Genomic DNA, 25,130 nt, shown 5'->3' on the forward strand with positions numbered 1-25,130 from the left:
CACACACACAGCATTACACAGACACATACACACACCATGACAGACAGACACACACACAGCATGGAACACACACACACACACACACTCCCACTGACATACATATTTTTTAGTACCTGTGGGTGGGCAGACTGGTAGCTGTACTGGCGGCCGCAGGGAGAACTTGAAAGGCGGCCGCAGGGGAAGCTCTTCATGAGGCCGGGAGCAGGCTCTCGCGCGCTAGAAAGAGACCGGGGCCGGAATATGACGTCATATTCCAGCTCCGGTCTCATTAAGCTGCGCGCGAGGGAGGGGGAGCAGAGACAGAACAGCCTGCTCCCCCAGAAGAGCCTGCTCCCGGCCTCATGATGAGCTTCCCCTGCGGCCGCCTTTCAAGTTTTCGCTGCGGCCGCAGGTCACCCCGGCCCCAGGTGCCGACGGCCCACCGGGAAATTTCCCGGTATCCCGGTGGGCCAGTCCGGCCCTGTGTGTGAATAGTGATGGCGTTACTAAAGCTTAAAGCCTGTAAATGCACATCCTAAAACACAATAATCAGCCATTATAAAAGACATGACAGACTTAATGGGACATATGACTGCTATTCGCTAGAATAGTGCACGCGGGTTGACAGGACTGAGGCACCTGAGGGAGAGGGCCGGCCAGGTAATGGAGAGCAGAGGGAGGGGGGGCGTACAGATGATTTAATGCCGCGTCGAGAGAGCTGTAATCTCCCTACTCACCTCGCTCGCGTGGCTTGCAGTGATGCCGGGAGCCGGGTTATGACGTCACTCCGGCCCCAGCTCACTAAACAGTGCGCGAGAGGGAGGTGAGTAGGGTTATGACAGCAGCCCCACTGGACCCCAGGGAAAGACTATCCACTCCAGCTCTCCAGAAGTAAGGCTGGGTGGATTTAAATAAGGTAATTACTTGTGAGTGAGTCTGTGAGTATGTGTCTGTGTGTGTGTGAGAGTGTGTGTGTGTCTACTGTGAGTGTGTCTTCTCTCCAATCACATGGGAAAGGCCTTTTTCCCCCACGCCGTGCTGATGATGCTGTGGCTGGCCCCACCTCCATGGCTGAGATTATCAAACCTGAAAGCATTGGAAGACTATTGCGCATGCACTGCAAAATGCCACTGCGCCAATTTAACTTATCATAGAGGTGCATTGAATCGAAGCATCTCTATAGGGAACTGACCCACGAAGCACCTCTAGAGGTCGTCTGAGTGACTGTCGCTAGAGGTGTTACCCGGCAGCAATGTAAACACTGCCTTTTGTCTGAAAAGTCCGTGTTTACATTGACAAGCGTTCAGGGACAGGACATAGACTTATAGACATAGACAGGATATAAGCTGTAGTGGCTCTGGTGACTATAGTGTTCCTTTAAGAATTGTATTTTTGGCGTTGATTTCTGTCTTTCTTCGTGTATGTATGTATATATATATATATATTGTTTATACACAGAAGTCTGATACTAATACATTTTGCTTCCTGCTGGATATTCTACAACCCTCATATATATTGTGTATATGTATTTATAGATAAAAAACAAGATTGTGCTTTATTGAGTAAACACTGACAGTCTCAAATCAATGGATCTTTGTACAAGTCTGGTGAAACATTTACTAATTAAAGCAAGAGGGTTGAGAATGGAGAGGTTTATTTCAGTATTAAAACATTTAAAATATAGTTGTATGTAAATTGGTACCTGTGTGAAACTAAAATTGCACTGCACAGACCAAGATGATGTGTCATCTACAAAAACTGGAAATATTGCACACAGATGAGAATATACTGTGATACATAGTAATAATACAGGCTGAACGAAGATTCCAGTTAATCACATTCAGGTTTTTTTGTTTGTTTTTTTACAGATCTGTTATTGTTCATTCAAAATATGAAAATACAATGCAAAACACAAACACATTGTATATAATATCCATAGAACTAAATATTTGTTATTACCACATATAGAGTGTCTGTCTGTTTCTCCGTTCATTAAAAAAAATCTAATTAAGATGGTCATTTTGTTGATTAGATTAATTTCCTAATCGTTATAAAACTCCTGACAACATAACCACTACTGTGAACAATAGTAGGAGTGTTCCTTTTAAGATGGTGTTTTTGGTGTATAGAGTATCCCTTTAATGTAAAATTGAGTTTAATAGGTGCTTTTTCATTATTGTAAATTCATATAAAAAGATGAAGATGGACTTTCTTTAGTATTACGTTATTATTATCGGCAAGAGATCAAATTAACACAATGAGATTTCTTCTCATTTTATAAATTTGTTAAATTTTTGTCAATAGGCAAAAACATTGTTTTTCTATTCTGTCTACCTTACATATCTCTTACTGTGACCTATGTCACTAGATGACACTGCTCCTGTCGCCCCTCATGTCAATCAGTAAGCTAGGTCACTGTCTAATGGGCTGCTTTGTTTTTCAGATATTGGCCTGTTTTGAGGAGGGTGAAGAAACAACAACTGCGTTTGTGGAACCAATAGTTATATGTATGATCCTTATTCTCAATGCGTTTGTAGGAGTATGGCAGGTAAGGGGCAATGCGGCTAGACATCAATTCAATAAATATTAAAACCCTGAAAATATTTAATAACATTTTGCTAAGTAAAATATGAATAAAAATATAATATATATATTTTTTCCTCTGCCTCCCCCCTCCCCCCCCCCCCCCCCCCGCCATTCGTATGATTTTATCTATCGGACCATGTCCAGATTCCATTCCCCCCACCTCCTCTCTGTACATTTGTTTTCGTTCATCTGTGTTACTAGAATATTGTGTGGAATTGGGCAATGGTTCTGCTCATTACAAGAGGTCCAGTTCATCCCCAAGTGAACGGTCTGTTCCCTGGTGCTAACCTTGACTGTACCAAATTACGTTTACAAATGACTATTCAAATACTTTTCATATTTCCAATAAAGAAACGGATGTTTGTTTGCTTGCTTGCTTAGTTATTATAATAGACAGAAACACTTTCTAGCTTGTGTTCATCCCAAATTGCTTATACACAATGACTAGTAATTGGTTGTTGCTTTTGAAATGTATGTATAACCCAGTAATCCAGAGAAACCATTTGAATTATTAATCTTCTTACATATGGCTTAATTCCCTGGAATCGCTACCTATGATAGCTTGTTTTGTTGCTAACCGAGCCGTTCCTTTCATCTACCACTCCTCACAGAGGTATTACTTGACTAAATGACTTTAGCTTGTTTATTTTTCCTTACATTAGTCGAGTTTGGCATTTGCTGAGAGAATTGTTGTGTATGAAAAAAATATTAAAGGGACACTATAGTTACCAGAACAACTACAGCTTAATGTAGTTGTTCTGTCGTCTATAGCCTTTCCTAGCAGGTATTTTCATGTAAACACTGCCTTTTCTGAGTAATGGCAGAGTTTACATTGCTAACTAGGGACACCCTCAGTGACAGTCACTCTGGCGGCCACTAGAGGTGCTGCATGGGTCAGTGCTGCACAACATACAGCAGTGGCATTTAGCATCTCCAAACTCTGCATGGGGGCACTGAACTTTCCCCATAGAGATGCATTGATTTAAGGCATCTCTATGAGGAGATGCTGATTGGCTAGCTTGGTGTTTGGCTCCACCCCTTACCATACCCACCTTTGCTGAGATAATTAGAATTGAGAATCTCAACCAATCCAATGCTTTCCCAAGGGGGCTGTAGAATTAAACTGTGTTTTTAACACTATAGGGTCAGGAATACACATTTGTATTTCTGACCCTATAGTGTTCCTTTATAGTTAAAGGGGCATTCAGCCACTATAGCTTATAATGGTTGTTTTGGCGTTTTAAGTGTTTGAGTGATCAAAAACAAGAGAAAAGAAAATCAGGGATTAAAAACACTTAAAAAATGTGGGATAACCCATAGATAGTGAGAAAACCAATAGCAAAAAACAAGAAAAAGAAAAAGGAATAATGAAAAGAAGAAAAAGAAAATCAGTGGCACACTGATTTTCTTTTTTCTTTCTTTTGTTATTGTTTTTCCCTTTGAACATTCACGATTTTGTGGTTATCCCAATTTTTTCAGTGTTTCTGATTTCTACAACACTGGCTAGTTTTCTGTTTCTTCTTCTAAGTGTTTGAGTGAGGCTCCTGTTTTCCATGAAATTATTTACAAGTGGTTTTGACCAAAATAAATCCTGTTCCCATCAGCACCCAAAACTTTGCCTGATCTGCTGCTGCTCAGATTTTGTGCAAGATAAAGTAAACCATTTCAGCACTTGCAGTTTATCTTTGCTGTCTTAGGCCGTTATATTGTTGCCTTTGCTCATAATACATGAATTTCCGAATGGCTGCAGAGGGGCTTGCTTTTGGGTGTCTGGGGATTCACATTTAAAAAAACAAAAAAAAACATTTAAATGATTTGGCAGGGCACATGAAGAGCCATCCAAAGACTCTGTGCACCATTACCACTATAATGAGCTATAGTTGTGTTTTTTTAGAGTGCCCTTTTACATCAAAATTGCTGAACTTCCAATATTTTGCTGAATTGGCAGTTTTATCCGGCATTTAAAACCCATTGGTGATGACCCTGCCACCTAAATTATTTGATATATGTTGCAAGAGCTACATAAAATATTTGAAAAGATGGGGTAATTTACATTCAATAAATAAACTAGCAACTCCTTTTAAAACTTAACTTTTTTAATATTACTAAGTAACAAAAATGTATTTTTAAAAAGTGTTTTCACTCTTTCCTGTCATTCAATATCAATGCCGGGCAATACACACAGGTAAACACAGTAAAATAGAAATAACTCAAAAAAGATACATAAGTGGCTCTTTATGATACAATCACTGCAAAGTTGCTTCAATTGGATACACTATAGCGATACTATGAGAGGTAACAAACAGGGCTGGTGCAAGGATCTTTGACACCCCAGGCAACAATCCATTTTGCTGCCCCCTCATGAATGCAACTACAATCTCACAGAGGCTTATTCACTAAACTCTGAATTGAAGTTAGTTCAAAATCAAATTGCAAAGTTTAAGCAACAACAGCCGAACTGTGACTGTAGCTGAATTGGAGAATTCTTCTAGATCAGCTATTTTGGCCTAAATTTTGTTATTTGGTTTCCAGTTAAGTCTGACTAACACATGCATCTATACACACATACTACTGAGGACATTCAGCATCCGATAATGGATCAAAAGTCCATTTGGATTCCAGAAGTGCCCCCAGTGGCTGTCTGGTAGACAGCCACTGAGGGCAGACTTAGAGCTGCAATGTAAACACTGCAGTTCTCTGGAACTGCAATGTTTACATTGCAGCACTAGGTGCAAAAGGGACACAGCACCCAGACCACTTCAATGAGCTGAATTGGTCTGGGTGCCTACAGTGTCCCTTTAATATACAATGATCTATTTACATGGTCATACACACTCACTGACACACACATACTCAAACTCACATACATGCATACACTGAGAGACGCGCTCACTCACTCACTGAGAGACGCGCTCACTCACTCACTGAGAGACGCGCTCACTCACTCACTGAGAGACACGCTCACTCACTCACTGAGAGACGCGCTCACTCACTCACTGAGAGACGCGCTCACTCACTCACTGAGAGACGCGCTCACTCACTCACTGAGAGACGCGCTCACTCACTCACTGAGAGACGCGCTCACTGACAGACACGCACACACTCACTGTGGGCGCCAAGAGAATTAACCTGGCATTAGGCTGCTCGCATAACACTTCGGCCCAAGACAGGGGAAACCCACCAGGAAAAATCCCGTTGGGCTCCCCCAACAGGCTGGCGCCCTAGGCGAATGCCTAATTGGGCTTACTGTTGCGCCGACCCTGGTAACAAATGTAAATTAATGGTACAAGAGATACTAGGAAGGAAAAAGATAGCGAAAAGCTCTCCCAAAAGGTACATTATTCCTCGGTCTCTCCCTCAATGTGCCTTTTGAGGGCATCTTAACTAAACTGCAATATAGAGACTAAGCTGAGCTAGTAATCCCTGGACATATAAAACAACAACAATACAGGAATGACAGTGACCGGTAAAGAGCAGATATAAATGTCAGTCAGGCAATTGGTAACGATACTGAAAGTGGTCAGATTGCCATGACTATGTGGTAGCTAACCTGGCTAAATGCCAGCCATTAAAAGTTTTGCCAATCAGGGGGCTCATCAAGCCTCGCCTACTTTGTAGTATATATCTCTTGCACCACTAATTTACTTTTGTTAGCTCTCATACTATCGCTACAGTGTATCCAATTGAGTGACAGGAAAAAGTGAACATACTTTTAAAACTGAATAATATATTTACTGTATATTCGATTACTGTATAGTAATGTTTCTACTTGGCAATATTAAAAGTTAAGTTTAATATGGTTTAATTTCTTTATTCAATGTGATTTTATATATATATATATATATATATATATATGTGTATGTATGTATGTGTGTGTGTGTATATATATATATATGTATATGTATATATTATGAGAGAGAAAGAGCGGGTGTGTATATTTTGAGTAAGCAATTCTCTCAAAATCGTATTGGGATACATTTGGCATTAGCCGCAACTCCCTTCAGTTTTAACCCTTAATGGCTTATACCAATCAATGCAATTGTGTAAATCTATGGAGCATGAAATATACATCAGTGTGGTAAAGTCCTGTTTAAACTGTGTTAAAGGACCAGGTTGTTTCTAGAATATAGACCTTCAAAACTTTCTGGGTGGCTTAGGAAATTTAACTGCAGGGTTCTTTACGACGGAATTCATAGAAGTTTTCCTTCTGGCACACAATTACAGAGGATACAGGGAAATGGAAAACCTAACCAGCTTTCAGCTAAATGCCAGAAATGGAAAAAGTATCAAAATATATATTTATGTGTAGACATTTGTGGTTCTAGCAACACTACAAAAAGGAAAGTGTTAAACACTTAGCTGGCAGTTAAGCTAATGTTGAATGGAAAACCATTTGCAATAACTGTATTCTTAATTATGTGCCAAATAAGCTGCTGGCTATAATAATTCTCTGGTAACAAACATGGGTAGTCACTCAATTTAACTATAATTAAACCTTTCCCAACTCCCCAGTAAACTTCCTGCACCCTTTCCAAATGTAATGAACCACTATTATGTATTTGGTTTTTTTTTTTTATTAATGAGCAAAATGTCACTTCTCATGAAATTATACAATTAAATAAAATATCCAACATCACCTATAATTATTGTAAACATTTGATGTTCCATTTCTTTTAATGATTTAACAAATGATATCACAATTCGGTTCAGGCCAGAAATAGCCAGGGCACACATTGCAAATGAGCAGGACAAAGAGAATCATTGTTTCATTTCATCTCTTCTCTGCATACATTCTCTATGCGGTCTGCCATGTGCAAAGGACTGGGCTTGTAAAAACAAAAGAGAGCAAAGATCGAGGAGCCCAAATACAGAATAAAGAGGTGTAGTTTTGTAGTTTGTAAGTTTTAATTTCTTATTTTACATTTTATAAATACAATTTTTAATTTTTAACACCTCTTCTAACAGTAAAAATTACAAAATGCAAAAATTGAGACACAAAATGTAAGAATGTTTGTGTTATTTAACTATATGCCAATTTTTATGATTTTTATTTTAAACTTATAATTAGCAATCTCACGTTGATACAGTTGTCCAGTGTAAATGGGGATCTAAATAGGAATGAAGACCCAGTATTAGGCACACCTGTCTTACCTCTTTCTCATGACTACAATAAACTGCATATTGTGTTAGTGATTCCTTTTAAATTGATTTGAATAGCATGGGGCTTAAAATTACGCTGGTTGAAAGGACTGCAGTATGCACTGCCATACAGATGGATATACTGCTGTATGCAGGGCTCTTCTGCATTAAAACCAACATCCGTGTATTACCTTATATGGAGACGGTCCAACATTTAAGCTGCTGGGCACAGGATTAAGGACAACCAGTGGCATTTTGTGAAGCCCCACAGTTTCAGTTTTGCAGTTGGGTTGCACCCTGGCTCAGATTTATAGGATTGAGTGCAGTTCCTTATTGTTTGTTGGAAATAAAAACGGACACCAGGCGTGGGCTAGGTTAGGTGGCAGTCATAAGAAGTTCTCCAGGGTGCCTTTCATCAGGATGCACACATCTCCCAATTAATTCTAATGAATTGTAGGTATGTGAGATGTGGAAATAGAATGGAGAGGTATGAACCAGGACAAAGTGGTCATTAAATGGAGCGATAATAGAGAATATATTTGATTGTATTTGTTGGTATTGCTGTTTTGTTATTCTCTGCGATTGTTCCCAAAAAAGCATTCAAACTATTTGAGAACCTGCGTTCGCCGGACCCTCCCTCACTGCGGCTCACTGGCTAAAAATGTCAGCTAAGTGCTCTCACTCAATGAGCTAAGCCCTGTAGTTGCAGGGGGATTTTGGGCTGCAGAGAATGAGGCACCCAGCTCTTGGCAGACCCCAGATAATTTGCCAAACTGTGCATGGTTTGACTACCTACACTCAAGGCCGGACTGGGGATACAAAGCAGCCCTGGAAAAAATTTATGCCAGCCCCATAAGTCACTGCGCCATATTTTGTCGCGTGTAACATGTAAGGCTATGTCTTGCCATGACAGATGATTGAATTATATATATATATATATATATAGCTTTTTTAATATAAAATATTGGTCCTTTCAGAGTAAAACATGTAATTATACAGTAAGCATACTCACATGCAGACACAGACCATCTCACTGACATCTAAATGACACACACAAGCTCATTGATACACAGCCTCATAGACAAACAATCTCACTGATATACATCAGCTCATTGACATAAAAACACAAGTTCACTCACAAGCAGGCACACACATGCAAGCAAGCTCACTCACTAGCAGACGCACACACACAGCTAAATGTAGTGGTACTGGTGTCTATAGCATGTCCCTACAGGCTTTTCAACGTAAACACTGACTTTTCAGAGAAAAGGCAGTGTTTAGATTGCTTCAAAGTGACACCGTTAGTGACAGTCACTCAGACGGTCACTAGAGGTGCTTCCTGTGTGAGGTGCTACATTCAGGGCCTCCACACTCTGTAGGTGCTAAACGTTCCCCATAGAGATACATTGCATCTCAATGAGGAGATTCAATGCATCTCTATGAGGAGATGCTGATTGGTGTAGAGTTTTGCAGCCAATCCTATGGCAAAGCATTGGATTGGCTGAGATCATCAAGCTTGATGATCTCAGCCATAGAGGCAGGGCCAGTCGAAGGGAGACCAGCACGCTGCGTGGGGGAAAAAAAAGGTGAGCAAAAACACAATTTTTAAACACACAGATACACACCCCATGACAGACACACACACACCATGACTGACCATGACACAGACAGACCCACACACACACCATGACACACACATATACCATGACACAGACACACACACCATGACGGACGGACAGACAGACAGACAGACACACACACACACACCATGACACAGACAGACACACACACACACACACCATGACAGATATACACCATGACACAGACAGACACACACACACACACACCATACAGACAGACAACATGACACAGACACACACACATCATGACACAGACAGACACACACACACAGACACACACCAGGACACAGACAGACAGACACACACCATGACAGACAGGCAAACTCACACTGACACACATTACTCCTACCTGCCAGGGGGTCGTGCAGTGTCTGTGCTGGAGGCTGCTGGGGCACCCATGCTGGCGGACGCTGGGGGAGGTCTGTTGGCGGCCGCTGCGCTGGCTCTGCTCTCCCACCCTCGCGCGCTGCTGAATGAGACCGTGCAGGGCCGGAATATGACGTCATATTCCGGCCCCCGGTCTCATTAAGCTGCACGCTGGGGAGCAGAGACAGCGCAGCTCCCCCAGCGGCCGCCAGCAGACCCAGGTGTCTGCCCGACCCCAGGTTCCAACGGCCCACCGGGAAATTTCCCGGTATCCCGTGGGCCAGTCCGGCCCTGCCTACACTGGTAGTGCAGCAGGGCACTCTTACCATCATAACCACTACAACCGGCTGTATGAGTTATGGTGCTTGGAGTGTTTAACAAAAGACATTCATATCCTTGTTAAGTGACTTTAGACAAATAAAAAGCAGATTGAATAGGTAAAACATCTATACAAATATGTAGGAGTATCACACCAGATTATTCACTCTATACTATTGCAATTCCTATAGTATTCATCAGCCCAAATCGAGTTAACAAAACAAAAAGTTACTTGCACACTATTCCAAATGTATATGTATATGGCATTTCAATAATAAAGGTTTTTAGTACCTTTGCTATGGCTATTAAAGTGTGAACTCACCTGTGCTGCTTTCAGCTGAAAGGCATATTGAAAAATTGAAAACCGATAAAAGCAAATAATCACTCAAACTCTAACTCCTCATTGGTGGGCAGCAATGGCTACAATACTTCTCAGCCAAAATACACAGAACAACACAAAGAAGTTACCTGCACACTATCCCAAATCCCTACGCACATTTAATTAACAGAGGTTTGGTTTTTGGCAACATGGGATGAGCAGAGCTCATGTGGTTTGCTACAGTTTCTCACTGTTTTGTTAATATGTGGAAATACTGATGGATACAGTATATATGTGAATACTCCTGAACAACTCTATTTTAATGTGTCACTTATCATTGCAGGAGAGAAATGCAGAAAGTGCTATTGAAGCCTTAAAAGAGTATGAGCCTGAAATGGGAAAGGTGATTCGTGGAGACCGAAGTGGAGTGCAGCGCATCAGGGCCCGAGATATCGTTCCTGGAGACATTGTAGAAGTGGCAGGTACAGGACCGTCTGCTTTGATCTACTTTGGGACAGAGTCTAATTTTGGGGGGTTTTACTACGTTGTCCTAAGATACAGTGATGATGGAAACGTGTGGACTGCAAACTGTAAACTTAGAAGTCATCCAGATGGAATAAGAAAAATTTTAATAAATAAAAAAAAAAAGGATATGCATTGTGTTGTGTACCAGAGGCCTTTGGGTCATGAGTCCTGTAGTTAAAAAGATGTGCAAAGTCAGGTCTTGATAAAAGGTAGAAACGCCTGTCCATCCCTTTAATGGTTTGCCTAGGTAAAAAGCACCATTAAATGGGCACTCTAAATGCTACAGGTCATTGCAGTGGTTATGAAGCTGTAAGTCTGTGGGTAACATTTCTCTTTTTTTTTGTCAAATCATTTCAAAGTGGTTTGACAAAAAAACATAGCTACCCCCCTCCCCAGCCACACTGATAATTTGGAAACTTTATTTATTTATTTTTGCTTTATCGGTGTACTTTGGCTGGCAACTTTTAGATGTATCAAAGCACCCCATGCTAATTTGAGAAAAAACAGGGGATGACAATCAGACATATACACTACATATACACTACATATAAAATGCTAGCACTTTTAGCACGACTTTGAGTGGTTATGATCCCTTGAGTCAGGGAGTTGACCCAGGGCTCATGCACAGTGCAGGGCAATGACTAAGCTATCGGTTCACCAGCAGTGGAGATACAGACGTTCCTGCTGGTGATATGTGTAAAGCGGTACTCATGGCCGCCTCTATAGGTTTCTCTATTAGATACATGTGCCTTGATTTTCTGCAGCAGGGAGCCTGTGGTCAGAAGTCTTAGAATTAAAGGAGCACTGTATGGTCAGGAACACAAACCTGTATTCCTGCCTATATATTGTAAAAGCCACCATCTAGCCCCCTGCCCCCGCCGCTCCCCCCCCTCCCCCCCCTAACTATAGTAAAATCTTACTTTTATTCTAGTCTGCTGCTGCTGGCTCTGCCCCTGATCTGCCTGCTTGGCTGACATCAGAAGTGATTCTCTGGGGCAATCAGAGAATGTCTAGCAGGCAGATCAGGGCCAGAGCCAGCACAAGCCAAACACAGCCCTAGCCAATCAACATCTCCTCATAGAAATGCATTGAATCAATGCTTCTCTATGAGGAACATTCAGTGTCTCCATGCAGAGGGTAGAGACACTGAATGGCAGTGCAGCACTGCCCTAGGAAGCACCTCTAGTAGCCATCTGAGGAGTGGCCAGTTGAGGTATCCCTAGGCTGTAAGGTAAAAAACTGCCTTTTCTCTGGAAAAAACAAAAAGTGTTTACTGCAAAATGCCTGATGGAAATGCTTATACTCACCAGAACAAATTTAACAAGCTGTAGTTGTTAGAATAACTGTAGTGCCCCTTTAATATGTTTTTAAATGTATGATTTTTACTTTTTTTTTTTATATATCTGTTCAATTGAAACACATAATAGTAATATTATTGCATACTGTTCTAAGGTAGTGATGACTAATCTTCTGTGCAACATCTATTGTAGACTATATTTCATGATGCTCAGTCAGCAACTTGGCTGCATATCAGGGAAACTTAATCTTCAATAACTCTCAGTCACAATCCGTGTTCTGCCAGGTTTGCTGGCCCTGCTAAATCATTGATGTAATGATGTATAAGGGCATATGTTTGTTAGCCTGGATGCAATAGAACTATAGCTGCACCTGTCTCTATTAAATAAATTAGTATTAAAGTAGTATTTAGTATTAAATAAATAGTTGGTAATCTCTGCTATAGATCTGAGTGAATTGTAGTCTTTGCTAGATGCTCTCTATTTCTATTTAATTGCCGAATCTGCTTTAATATGTGGAAAACTGTATTATTTTTTCCCAGGGTTGTATTTTGTTCCTTTCACTTAGAAACTGGTTCTGTCTACATATAACTTTCCAGTAGTACACCTTAGGGTATTCTGACCACACAAATTGACAAATCCAGAATGAGTACTTTACTGCAAGATAAATTACTCTGCTTTCAAAAGCACTCTGTAAAAACAGTAGTATTAGTTTATGTTAATGAATGGAAACATGTAGGAGAACTGAATATATAGCATCAAATGTCTGAACTAAGCGTTACATTTCTACAACATGGTATGTATCTGTACGAAGCATAAATTAACACTGGGATTTATATTTAATTTATTGCATTACTAGAATTTTTAAAAACTGCTTTAAAAGTAGATTAATAGCTTGTGATAACTTTGTGAACTGCTACAAAATCCTCAGATTAACTTGCGTAACTCTTAGATTAACTTGCGTAACTCTTAATGTTAATGTTTTTTGGTTACATGCACATAAACCTATCACTAACCCATCTTGGCAAGTTTCTATTCTTCTCTCCTGTATGTTCCACCTAGACTATTTTAAAGTTGTGTGCTTTTTATAGGTTGTGGCCTTATATTCATACTGTGTTTTTCTTTTTAGATGTTCTTTGAGTACGTACTAGGGATGTGAATGGGGAAAGTATTTGGTTCGGCGCTTCGGAATTTCAGGACTTTGGATGTTCTCTTGCAGCCTCTTAGTAGATCACTCCCTAATTCCCACGGTATTAGGGAGCTATCTACCAAAAGACTGAAAGACTTAAATTGGTCTTTCAGTCAAATTTACTAATCCTAAATTACTTCAGAGGGGTGGGGGACATATTGTCCCCCCCCACCCCTGAGCGATGTTTTCAAACATCAGGGTCAATGCTCTGAATATTTTAACTAAATATTATAATAATAAAAGTTATGGCTACCATTTATATCTTAGACTGCAAGCTTGTTTGAGTGGGATCCACTTCACTTTTTGCTACTTTCGAGGGTATTTTAGAAATGTATTTTTTGTTTTTTGTTTTTTTTGTATGTTTTTTTTTTTTATCCCCTTTGTAAAACTGTCTAGCACTACTGCAGATATTTATGGGAGTCCCAACAGCAGTTGGAGAACAAATCGTTAGAAAGGGAGGATTTAAATGGTTATTTCAAGCACCAAGATAATGTCAGTGTTTTAAAGTGGTTATGGTGCCTGGCATCTGTATGCGTAGTGTTTCGCTGCACATACTGAGTTTAATCCCTTTGCTGCCAGAGGTGTTACTCCACCGCCATGCACCACTGGCGTAGAGATTGTAATGCTTGAAGTAAACTTATCAATTTGATGTAGGCTTTTATCTGCAGAAAGGTTAGTAAATTGCATAAAAATGACACACTGGAGAAACCGAATTCAAAATGGTACATCACTGAAATGACACCAGCAACATTTTGGCCAACATTCTGTCCACAGGATAATGTGTTGGATATTTTTGGACCAAATACAATAATGTGGGGGAAGAGAGTGCTTAACTTACTCTATTAAATATGGCCAAAGCTATTTATGTGTAACCTGCTGGGTCTCCATTTCCACCTTTTCTCTCGTTTCACTTTGACTTGTTTCATTCATACGCATAGCATCCAGAAGCTTTCCTTATTAATCAATTTGACCACAGCAGATCTTTGCATTTCAAAAATATGTAAATCTGTGCCCCAAAACCAAAAACACATCTAAAGAAAACCTTGGTTCCAGCATTTAACCTAGGTCATGTCACATTTATAAGTATCCTTGGTGTGCAGGGTGTTTGATTGTCTAATTTGTAAATGTGCCAATATCAATTGAAATCCGCACTTTACGAATAGTAAAGAGGTCGCACTCCTACTAAAGCTGAAGTGCTTTAGGAACCTGCAGTGTCCCTTTAAAATCAACGTAGCCTAATTGGGAGCAAAACTATCTTGGAGAATTTTTCCAGTCTGCCATTTTGGCCTTAAATGTGAACTTTACTTTGAATTCCTTATAATTCTCACTTAAGTGAATAACTGTGCTTATGTTTTACAGTGCCCAGCATTCAAATGTTTTTTTGTATCTCAATCAATTTGTCACAAATGAGGTTTTCAAGCCAGATTGAACATGTTATTTCTGTACACGTTTTATCCCCTTCAGATGTGTGGTAAAGTGGTTTCTTGTTTTCATTCTGCTTTGCGTAGCTGTGCAGATTACTATAGAATTATCCTCCTAGGAAACCACATTTTTTCTTTCCTACAGCAGTTGATGCACCTGCTGAAGTCTGCCCTCCTTTTGCAGTCTTTAATCACATACATGATTTAGAAATTTGCAAGAGCAGAAAGCATTTACAGCAATGAGCACAAAAGTTTAAAAAAGAAAAAAACAGTAAGAGAAATATTGTCTGACTTGTATATGTAATGTAGACGGCAGAGGCTTAACTAGGAACCACAGGGCCCCGGTGTGAAAATTGCCCTGGCCTCCACCCTGCGCCCCCATACATCTACCCCCCACCACGTGTCTACCCTCCCATACATTACCCCCACACACACATTCAGAAAAACAGATACACATGCAGACACACACATGCAGACACATACACACAAACACAGACATACATACACACACACATAAATACATAGACGCATACATAAAAACACACACACACACACAGACACAGAGAGACACACACACCTACATACAGACACATACAGACACACACACATACAAAATGTTTTAGTCACTCTCCTGTGTCCTACCTTTTTAGCAGGGCCAGATTAAGAGCCCAGTGGGCCTGGTGCTGACAATTATGATGGGCCTAATTACAGAATCTTATCGACCAAATACACTAAAACACTCCCAAGCGTTATGTATCTGATGGAGATGTGCTGGAGAGAAAGAAAACAGCAGCTATAAGAAAACACATACCCTATGCTAATCTCTCTCTAATTTATGTTTTCATATTTCAAGTAAATCCATAACCCCTAACAGCAGTGTCCAGTCAAGCAGGAAGTCAATGGGCACGGTAAAAGGGTGTGCCACTGACACAAATCACGTAACCTGCCAAAAGGGGCGAACATGCCCAAAAAGAAGATATGTCTGCCCAAAGAATTGGAAGGCCAGCCTGGCATGAATGCATGTCAGGCTGCCTGACAATCATGCACCTGGCCAACTAAGGGCATACTATGCAGACAGCACCCTGAGCTTGGCATAAATGTGTCTAATGATGCGCTCGCTCAACGCTCGCAAAGGACTGTCCCCTTGCACTTGCTGGTCCACTTGTCTCCTTACCTTCTTACTAAGAGGCAGAAGCTCCTGGTATATAGTCTGGGACAGAGAAAAGCTGTATGTAGTGAGTGTAGAAGAAAGGGAACATGCCACAGTGTGAGAGACCAAAGTCAGCATTACCTTAACTATATTCATTGTCAGCCAGTCCACACAAGTTTTGTTTCCATATATACCTCTTAAGTTTCTATACTTAAGCAAGAGTATGTGAAAAGTAGTTAGGGTTGCCACCTTTCTTGGAAAAACATACCGGTCTTGCTAATTTGCATAATTAATTATGTATGGGTGACATCACATGATGTAAATCACAAGGAGTAACATAAGAGAAAATGCTGTAAAATCACCCAAAAACTACTTGGTTTGATTCTGCTGTATAGATGGATTGCTCCCAGTGTCCCCATGTCTCCTAGTGTCCCCATGTCTCCTAGTGTCCCCATGTCTCCCAGTGTCCCGTAGTGTCGTGTCCCCAGGTCTCCCAGTGACCCCATGTATCACAATCTCTCAATGCCCCATGTGGCCTCCAGTATCCCCATGTGTCTATGTCCCCATGTCTTCCAGGGTCCCCATGCCACTAGGAACATGGGGAGACCTGGGGACACGGGCAGACCTGGGGAACGGAGACACCAGGGACACTGGGAAAATAGGGGACATTTGAAGACATGGGAACACAGACACTAGATGCACTGGCTGGGGGTCATAGGGACATTGAGACATGGGGGCACTGGGAGACACCAGGGCCACAGACACTAGGGACACTGGCAAAATGGGCACGGTAAAAGGGTGAGACATGGGGGAGACATGGGGACATTGAGACACTTGGGGCACTTGGAGACATGGGGACACTATGAGACATTGGGACAGTGAGGCACTGGAAGACTAGGGGGCACTGGGAGACATGGGTGCACTGTGTCCCCATGTGTCTCTGTGTCCCCAAGTGTCTGTCATAATGACTCCCAATGTCCCTTAGTGTCTCAGTGTCCCCATGTCTCCTTGCAGCCTTTTCCCCCATCCCTCAATTCCCTGAGCTGGAGGCTGTCTCTGCAGGGTGGGAGTTGCTGCCTGGACTCTCTGTAGCTGCTCCCCTACAGATCAGTGAGTAGAGATAGGCAGGGAGGGATATGCTGGAACTTCCACACACACAGCGACCCCTACTGGCCAGTGCTGGTATTTCATCGTAATCTGTTTATACTGAGAAAAATACCAGCATTTGTATTGCCAGTATGACTGCAATATTGGCACCAGCCATGGAGCCTCAAAAACTGTCTGTGACAATTAAATAAAAGCCAGGTGGAATCCCTAAGAGTAGTGTGTAGTGTGATAGGCCCCTTCAATGCGTCCCTGGCGGTTATACCACGCGGGCTGGGGCTGTGTAATATAGCCAGAGAGCACCACGGTCGCAGGGGTCCACAGGGAGGCCGGGCCCCCTGGTGTGACGGCCCCAGTTGCAGCTGCGACCACTGGTAGGCTGCCTGTTTGAAACGGTAGTGCCATACGTCTTGGAATCTAATGTTAGTGGTGTTACTGCAGAATGTCTGTGAATCCATATGTACAGTTTGCATTTACAATTGTGTGTTTTACATTTTTTTTTTTATAGTGTCTGGTGGTTTAACCACTAGTATACAAATTGGAACATCCTGCATTACTCTTTTACAAAAGCTGTGGTTAATTATTGTGTGTCAGTTGCTCGTACACAGCTATTCTGATGTTCCAACCTCCTATCATCCAACAGTACATACTGCTTTATTAATCAGTCCCAGCATATTTCCACAATGACCTGGTCACCAAATGGGGAAAAAAACCTGGTGAGTGTGATGTGTATAATAAAAAATACAAAATCTTTCACAATATCACACAGTTTAAAGTGCTTCAATCAAAGTGCATACAAGTGAAATTGCACTAATTTGAGATAATAAAGTGCTTAAGGGAGCTAAAGTGCATATAAAAACCCTTTTAGCAATGGATTAACCTGAAGATCTCCTCAAATCTTCAATCAATGTAAATATGATATATAGAGTGAGTCCAGCTAGGGGAGACAAAAATGGTAGAACATAGTGCAACACTGTGGAACCCAATAGGGTAAATATGTAAGTGCCAATGGGTCACTCACACATTGAAACCAAATAAAGAACCCTCAGAAATCTTTAGATGTTTGTCTTCTCAATTCTTGAAGTTCGGGGTCTCAATCATATAAAAGATATGGTGCAACCAAATAAGGTGACTGTATAGATCAAATGTGCAATACAAAATTAATTTACTTACACAGAAGTAAAGAACACTGTGAAAAAGTGAGTTTGCACATGATCAGGAAAAACAGCACCTTTTTTGTGTGCTTACTTGTACAAAAATAAAATAATTTAATACAGACAGCTGGTGAGGCTATCAGCCATCGTAATTACAAACAATCATGTTTATAACTTCTAATTGATTTGGGTTATGTAAAAGCTTAAAGGAACACTATAGCGTTAGGAATAGAAATGTGTATTTGTAACGCTATAGTGTCCTTGTCCTTACTCTTTTTCAGGTGCCCCCCATGGAATAAAATATTTTAATAATGAAGATTTACTCATCATTTGTCAGCGGCTAGAGTCCGTTGACTATGCTTGCCTCTCAGCATCCTGTGGCGTTACGGAGGAGACAAAGCCTCCTCCATCAATGCTCAATCCAATGCTTCTCATAGAGGGACAGCAGGAACCTAATGCTTATGTGCAGCAAATGCCGTGCACACGCATCCATTCAATGCTCTCCTATGGGGCTTCCTCGTCACGTGACCTGCACTGTCAGTGCAGCAAAAAGCTCGTCTTGCTGCACTGACAGCCGCTAGAGAAGGACTTAACCCTATAACGTAAGCATTGCATTTCCCGAAAAAACTGCAGAGTTTACATTGCACAGTTAAGAGGACAGGAACAATGAACCCAGACCACTTAATTGAGAAGAAGTGGTCTGGGCGACTATAGTGTTCCCTTAATTTTAGTGGAGTTAATCTTTAGAAGGAAACCAACAACAAATATTTTCCTGCCTGCTTGCAACTGATCTTTTAAAGGCAGAACTTGCACAGCTATTGATTTTAAACAGGGCGATAAAACTGCCTTTCCCCACCAAAACTGTTCCTTTTTAGTGTGTTCTACAACAGACTTTCAAAGAGGAGTTGAGGCCTTGTGCGTGTGTGTGGGGAGGGATGTATATGTGTATGTGCGTATATATATATATATATGTTTTAATAAGCATTATTTTGAACTAAACATGTCATGGCATCTACTGAATTGAGGCAGGGATACCAAAAGACAATTCCCCAAATTTCAGTTTGTATTATATGCCTTAGCTTACTTGTATCTTGCTTAATAGAGCCTATGCTGTTTCTCAGCAATAACCATGGACATTTTGGTTTTAGCTGCTTATCTGATTGTGCAATTAATCTTCCTAAAATTTTATCAAAATTTTAACAAAGTTATAACTTCCACTTTTTCATTTCCGAGGTACTCTTGCTTCTTCCTTGCTTCACTTGTTACATAACAAAATATATAACAAAGGTGCAGCACTGAAAACAAAAAGTGAAAAGGTATATACTATTTTTATGTTCTAAAAGTAGATAAAAATCACATACAGTATGGTATGTTGGTTTGTCTGAACTCACATGTTTAAGAGTCCTTTTATTTGTGTACATGCTATGAGTTATCCATACCTCCTAACATTTCAAATGGACAAAGAGGGTCACTTTAGTTTTAGAGATATGAGTGGAGGTGTAGCTAGGGGTAGGGACGGTCTAAAACGATGTATGATAACAATGTATGCAACTGAAATGTATTAAAAAACAATGTAGTTTGAGTGTGTGTTTTATTGTTGTGGAGCTCTGTTACACAATCAGACATACCAACAATATGGAGTTCTAAAAAAAAAAAAGGGCATTAGGAAGGACAAGATGAACAGAGGGATTTGGGTCCTAAATAAGGACTGTCATTCCTAAATAGAGACACTTGGTTGGTACATTTTTTTTTTTAACCAAATTATAAGTGTGATATCAGTCGGGTTTCGTGACATAAATATTGATGTTAAATGTGATGGAAAAAAAGTATCATCCAGTTTCAGTGAATGAACAATGACAAAATACAGATCTCTTTAACTGAATTTGTGGATTGTTTAGAGAACAGTGTACTGCAAATGAAGGTCAAGGTTTCTCCTTACCACAACCATTGAGGTATCACACTATCATACAAAATGGAAAGTGATAGCATCAACATATAACATAAGCATGCAAAAATAAACCTCTTAAAAATATGAATTTATACAGTTGGCTGCATCCCGCATTTCAAATTTTCGGTGGAATTCTGTGCCATTTGCTACTTTAGCTCTGTATTTGTTACAAATTTCCTAAGAGAAAAATGTATTCTAAGTACAGGTTTATTTTATTAAAGAGTTTTTTTTCTGTTCTCTTTAAAGGGGTCATTTAATGTAGAATATTTTTTGTTTAGTAGCTTCCCTTTTATTTTTATAAAACATTTTATGCTGATCTCGCACTTGTGCTGTGTGAACTGTATTTAGCCCATGTAAAATCTTTTTGTTGCTACGAAATATGTTTTATGAGATGCTGAATGAAATAGTTTTATCTTTATTTTATCATATATATTTATTTATTTTTACGTAAAATAAGCAGTTGTCTTTATATGAAGTTTTCTCTGTAGTAATGTGAAGATGTTGATATTTTTTATTGGTAGTTGGAGACAAGGTTCCAGCCGATATCAGAATAATTGAGATTCGATCTACAACACTACGAGTGGATCAGTCTATTTTAACAGGTGAGCATCATTCCAGGACTATAGCTTGCCTTATAGCTTTGTGATCACTGTTTATTCCCCTTTGCTTGGTAAAAGTATGTTAAATAAAGTTTACTCACACAGTTTCTAACACCAGGACTTCTACACTGCCTCCACCATCTCCTCCTACTGTGACTTTTAGCAAATGTCATTCAAGCTGACGTCACTCACGATCTCCTCCAATCCATTGCTTCTCTATGAGGTGGATTGTAACTGAACATGCACGGCTAGATGGCGCCTATCTCCACTCAAATGCTGCTATCAGTGTTATTTGATACCTGTACCACATTTCAGTCTGTTTTGGAGGAGTTTCTACCAACTGCAATATTTTATATTGCAAGGTTAAAATGGCAGGACCTAATCACCCAGGCCACATCATTGAGATTCAGTGGTCTGGCTCACCTGAATGGCCCTTTAATAAAAAAATAAATAAACTATTGTTGTCTTTTATTGAACTTGATGAATTTGGACATAAATAATTGCTTTGTTTTGGTTAATCCATAGGAGAGTCTGTTTCGGTCATAAAACATACAGATCCCATTCCAGATCCAAGGGCCGTTAATCAGGACAAGAAGAATATGCTTTTTTCAGTAAGTAGTGGGTAATAACATGATATGGATTGGCTTGCATTAACACTTTTTCTGACAATGCTGTTTTGAAAATACCATTTACTTCAGCAGAAGATTGTTTGAATGGGATCAACTACTGACAGAAGTCAGAGAAAGGGAATAAAAGAGACATTTTATGCATTTGGTACCTAGAGAAAAAACAAACATCTTTTTACTCAGGTGCACTAGATTCGGAGTCACTATATTCTGAGTCAGTGATGCATTTCAAGCATCCATTTCTAGGGCTTTTGGATTGACGTATAAAAAACAGAAGCTCAGAAATGTACTGTTGCCTGGATTTCTCCTATATTAACCTGAAGTTTAATAGGAAGCATGTTCACCCACAAGTATCTGAAAATGTGTCTGTTATTTGCAATATACTTCTTACATGCCTAAACTGAAGTAGAGCAACCCCATATGCAAAATCACAATGATCAATATATCAATTTGGAAAACAAAACTTTGCTTTTGTAATGCCCTACAAATTATGAAAACTGCACTTTTAATAAGTGTGGTATTTTTTCCCTGAATATTTCATAGCTGAGTAATAACTGTATTCTTAGAGCTATCCTTCTTCTGCAGTGGAAATTAAGTTTATTTTACCACTGCAGTATTATACAGTCTCTAATCAAATTAATCTTAACTGGTGATTGTAGTTTTCACTTTTTTTTTTTTCCATTGGCTTTGCCAAATGAAATTTAGTCCATAAAGCCTAACTTACTTTCATTTATACTCCATGGATGGTTGCCTGGTTAAATCTACACCCCCTTCCATCTTCCAAATAGTAAAGGAGCCTTCAAAGATCATACCATTCCTACATAGAGGTAGTTGAGTAAATAAGCTCTCTCTTATACAGGGCAGGCCTTAGGCCTTTTGGCGCCCTGTGTGAAAACTTCTCACAGCGCCCCTTCCTGGTCACACCATTTTTTCCTTTTACCGTCTTGTCTCTTAGCACACTGTTACTTCTTGTGTGTCTCTTAAGTCCACTTAAATCTTGTATGTCTTAACCCTAAACCTCCCCCCCCCCCCCTCATACCCCCCATGTAACTACACATTCTCCTGCCTATACATGCAATCACATATATGGACATAACCACAGTCACATGCAAAGACAAACCAGAACAGTTACATATATTATTATGATTTTATTATTTATATAGCGACATCAGATTCCGTAGTATATAGACACAAAACACAGTCATACTGTACATATCAATATCAAATAAATAGGAGTGCACTCCAATCACAGAAACCCCTGTAAACCTGTAAGAAACATTTCTTTTGAATGTTTTTTATATATATATATATATATATATATATATATATATATATATATATATATATATATATCTATCTCTCACAAAGAATGCATTGCTCCAAAGTATGGAGGCCGCCACATCTCCAGACATACGTAGTACACAAAACAAGAAAGTCCAGGGGCGGGGCCTGACCAGCATGGCGGATGGTAGCACTATGCAGGAGCTCCCTAACAAACTACCTTCCCGAGCGTCTTACCGGGACTCCTGCCGCCCACAAACCGCACCAAACAGGGACTTAATCAGCGAGAAAGACGGGCGGAGCGTTCCGATACCAAAAACCGGAATGCTGCCCGATCAAGACGAGACAGCGAGGCTGCGGCCTGGTGACGGCTCCGGTCGGGAGAGACGGCGGTCTCCCATCCCCTGCCTGAACCCCCAGCAGGAATACAAAGAGTCCCGTTTCCCCCCCACCCCCCACTGGGCCGGGGGGGGATATCCCGGTCCACAAACCCTGGCCACACAGACCAGCAAGGAAAGCATGCAATACAGCCACAAGACATGGCGGGGCAACTGACCCACAAGGTACAGTCAAAATGGCCGCCCAGCCTAGATCTACTAAACGGAGAAACCGCTCTAAAGCACACATATCCCCTGTGGAAGTGTTTGACCAGCTATGTGCAGGCCTCAGGAAAGCCCTGTAAAGCCGAGGGGCAACCCACCGACAAGCTGACCTAACAGTGGCCTCGTGGTTAAGACCAGCGGCGAGACGCAAATATTATAAGCAGGTACCCCGAGCACCTAAGATGGCCGTCAGGCAAATCAGATACCAGAGGCCCCTGAGAAACACGCGCTCCCACCCGCACACATGCAACACAGGGACCCTAAAGCAAGCGATGCACACGAAAAAAGCATCTGATCTCGATCAGCGCAGCACCAAGCACCTCTCCCCGACCAATGCTGCAACACAAGCGGCTAAGAGGCTGCACATCATGAAGAGACTTACTGGAGCTGACCCCAGCAACAGAAACACCGAGCCCTGCGGCCATGATGAGCCTGCAACACTCCGCAGCCGCGCTACAGCACCCGGCCCATGGGGGTCCAGCGAGAGAGAGGGGTCTGGCGGGGAGACATCACCGGAGACCAGCTTAACAGCCACCACTCCAGCGACACCCTCCACGCTTCGGGCGTCGGATAAACCACCAGGACTTTAGCATGAATGTAGCTCAGCATGTTCATCCATATATTTTATAATTTATTAGATAGTCCCCGTCATGCATGATCTTTGGTTATACTCATGGTTTCTTGCCTATTTACACACAGGTCTTAGTTTACAATCAGCTGTTACCGGTGGCATCACTCTTTAATGCAGGATATTACACGAGCACAGCGGGCACTTACCCAGCACTGCTCCCTGTACGCAATGCCCTAACTTAGCATAGCACATTAGTGCCAACCAGCCTACCAAGCAGACCTTCTTTATAACCCTGCAACATATGACAGCAATTCCAAGACTACACATCTCTCACTACTTACTCTCCTATGCAGGGGCGTATTAGCCGCGAGGCAAACAAGGCATTTGCCTTGGGCGGCATTTTCCAGGGGGCGGCAAAAAAAGCCGCCCCCAAATGCCCAAGGCAAATGTCTTGTTAGCCTTGCGGCTAACAGACATGCCGGCGAGTTGCACTGCCTGGCGATCGGGCGGGCGGGCGGCCGGTGAGGGAGCACTTCCCCTGAGCTCTCTGCTCAGCTCCCTCGCCGGCCGCAGAGTGAGGCTGGGAGGCGGAGCCGGAATATGACGTCATATTCCGACTCCCAGCCTCACTCTGCGGCCGGCGAGGGAGCTGAGCAGAGAGCTCAGGGGAAGTGCTCCCTCACCGGCCGCCCGCCCGCCCGGCAGTGCCGCCCAGCAGTGCCGCCCGATCGCCCAGCAGCCACTGGACCACCAGGGAGGAAGAGACACCCCCCCTCCCCAGCATTCCCAAAGGTAAGGAGGCTGGGGGGGGGGGGGAGTTAAATTAAAAAAAAATTTGTTAAAAAAAATGTGTTAAAAAAAATGTGTTAAACATAAATGAAAAATAAATGTGTTAAAAATAAATTTAAAAAAAAAGTGTTAAATTTTTTTTAAAAAAAAGTGTTACAAATAAATTTTCAAAAAATGTGTTAATGTGGGTGGGTGAGTGTGTGTCTGTGTCTGTTAGTGTGTGTCTGTCTGTTAGTGTGTGTGTCAGTGTGTGTGTCTGTTAGTGTGTGTGTCTGTTAGTGTGTGTGTGTCTGTTAGTGTGTGTGTCTGTTAGTGTGTGTGTCTGTTAGTGTGTGTTTGCCTGTAAGTGTGTGTGTATGTTAGTGAGTGTGTGTGTCTGCTAGTTTGTGTCTGCTAGTGAGTGAGTGTGTGTCTGTTAGTGTGTGTCTGTTAGTGAGTGTGTTTGTCTGTTACTGAGTGTGAGTGTGTCTGTTAGTGTGTGTGTATTTCTGTTAGCGAGTGTGTGTTTCTGTTAGCTAGTGTATGCATA

General features: G+C 41.3%; 1 protein-coding gene across 1 annotated transcript in view; it reads left to right on the forward strand.

Moving 5' to 3' along the window:
* The window catches only part of ATP2A3 (ATPase sarcoplasmic/endoplasmic reticulum Ca2+ transporting 3), a 212,087-nt gene that overhangs the window by 99,760 nt on the left and 87,197 nt on the right, over positions 1-25,130 (forward strand). The window contains exons 4-7 of the mRNA XM_063457430.1: positions 2,423-2,527; positions 10,691-10,829; positions 20,655-20,735; positions 21,258-21,343. Coding sequence (XP_063313500.1) covers positions 2,423-2,527; positions 10,691-10,829; positions 20,655-20,735; positions 21,258-21,343 — 411 coding nt within the window. The remainder of the gene's footprint in view (positions 1-2,422; positions 2,528-10,690; positions 10,830-20,654; positions 20,736-21,257; positions 21,344-25,130) is intronic.

This window comes from Pelobates fuscus, chromosome 1 (genome assembly GCF_036172605.1).
Source record: "Pelobates fuscus isolate aPelFus1 chromosome 1, aPelFus1.pri, whole genome shotgun sequence".
NCBI classification, from domain to species: Eukaryota; Metazoa; Chordata; class Amphibia; order Anura; family Pelobatidae; genus Pelobates; species Pelobates fuscus.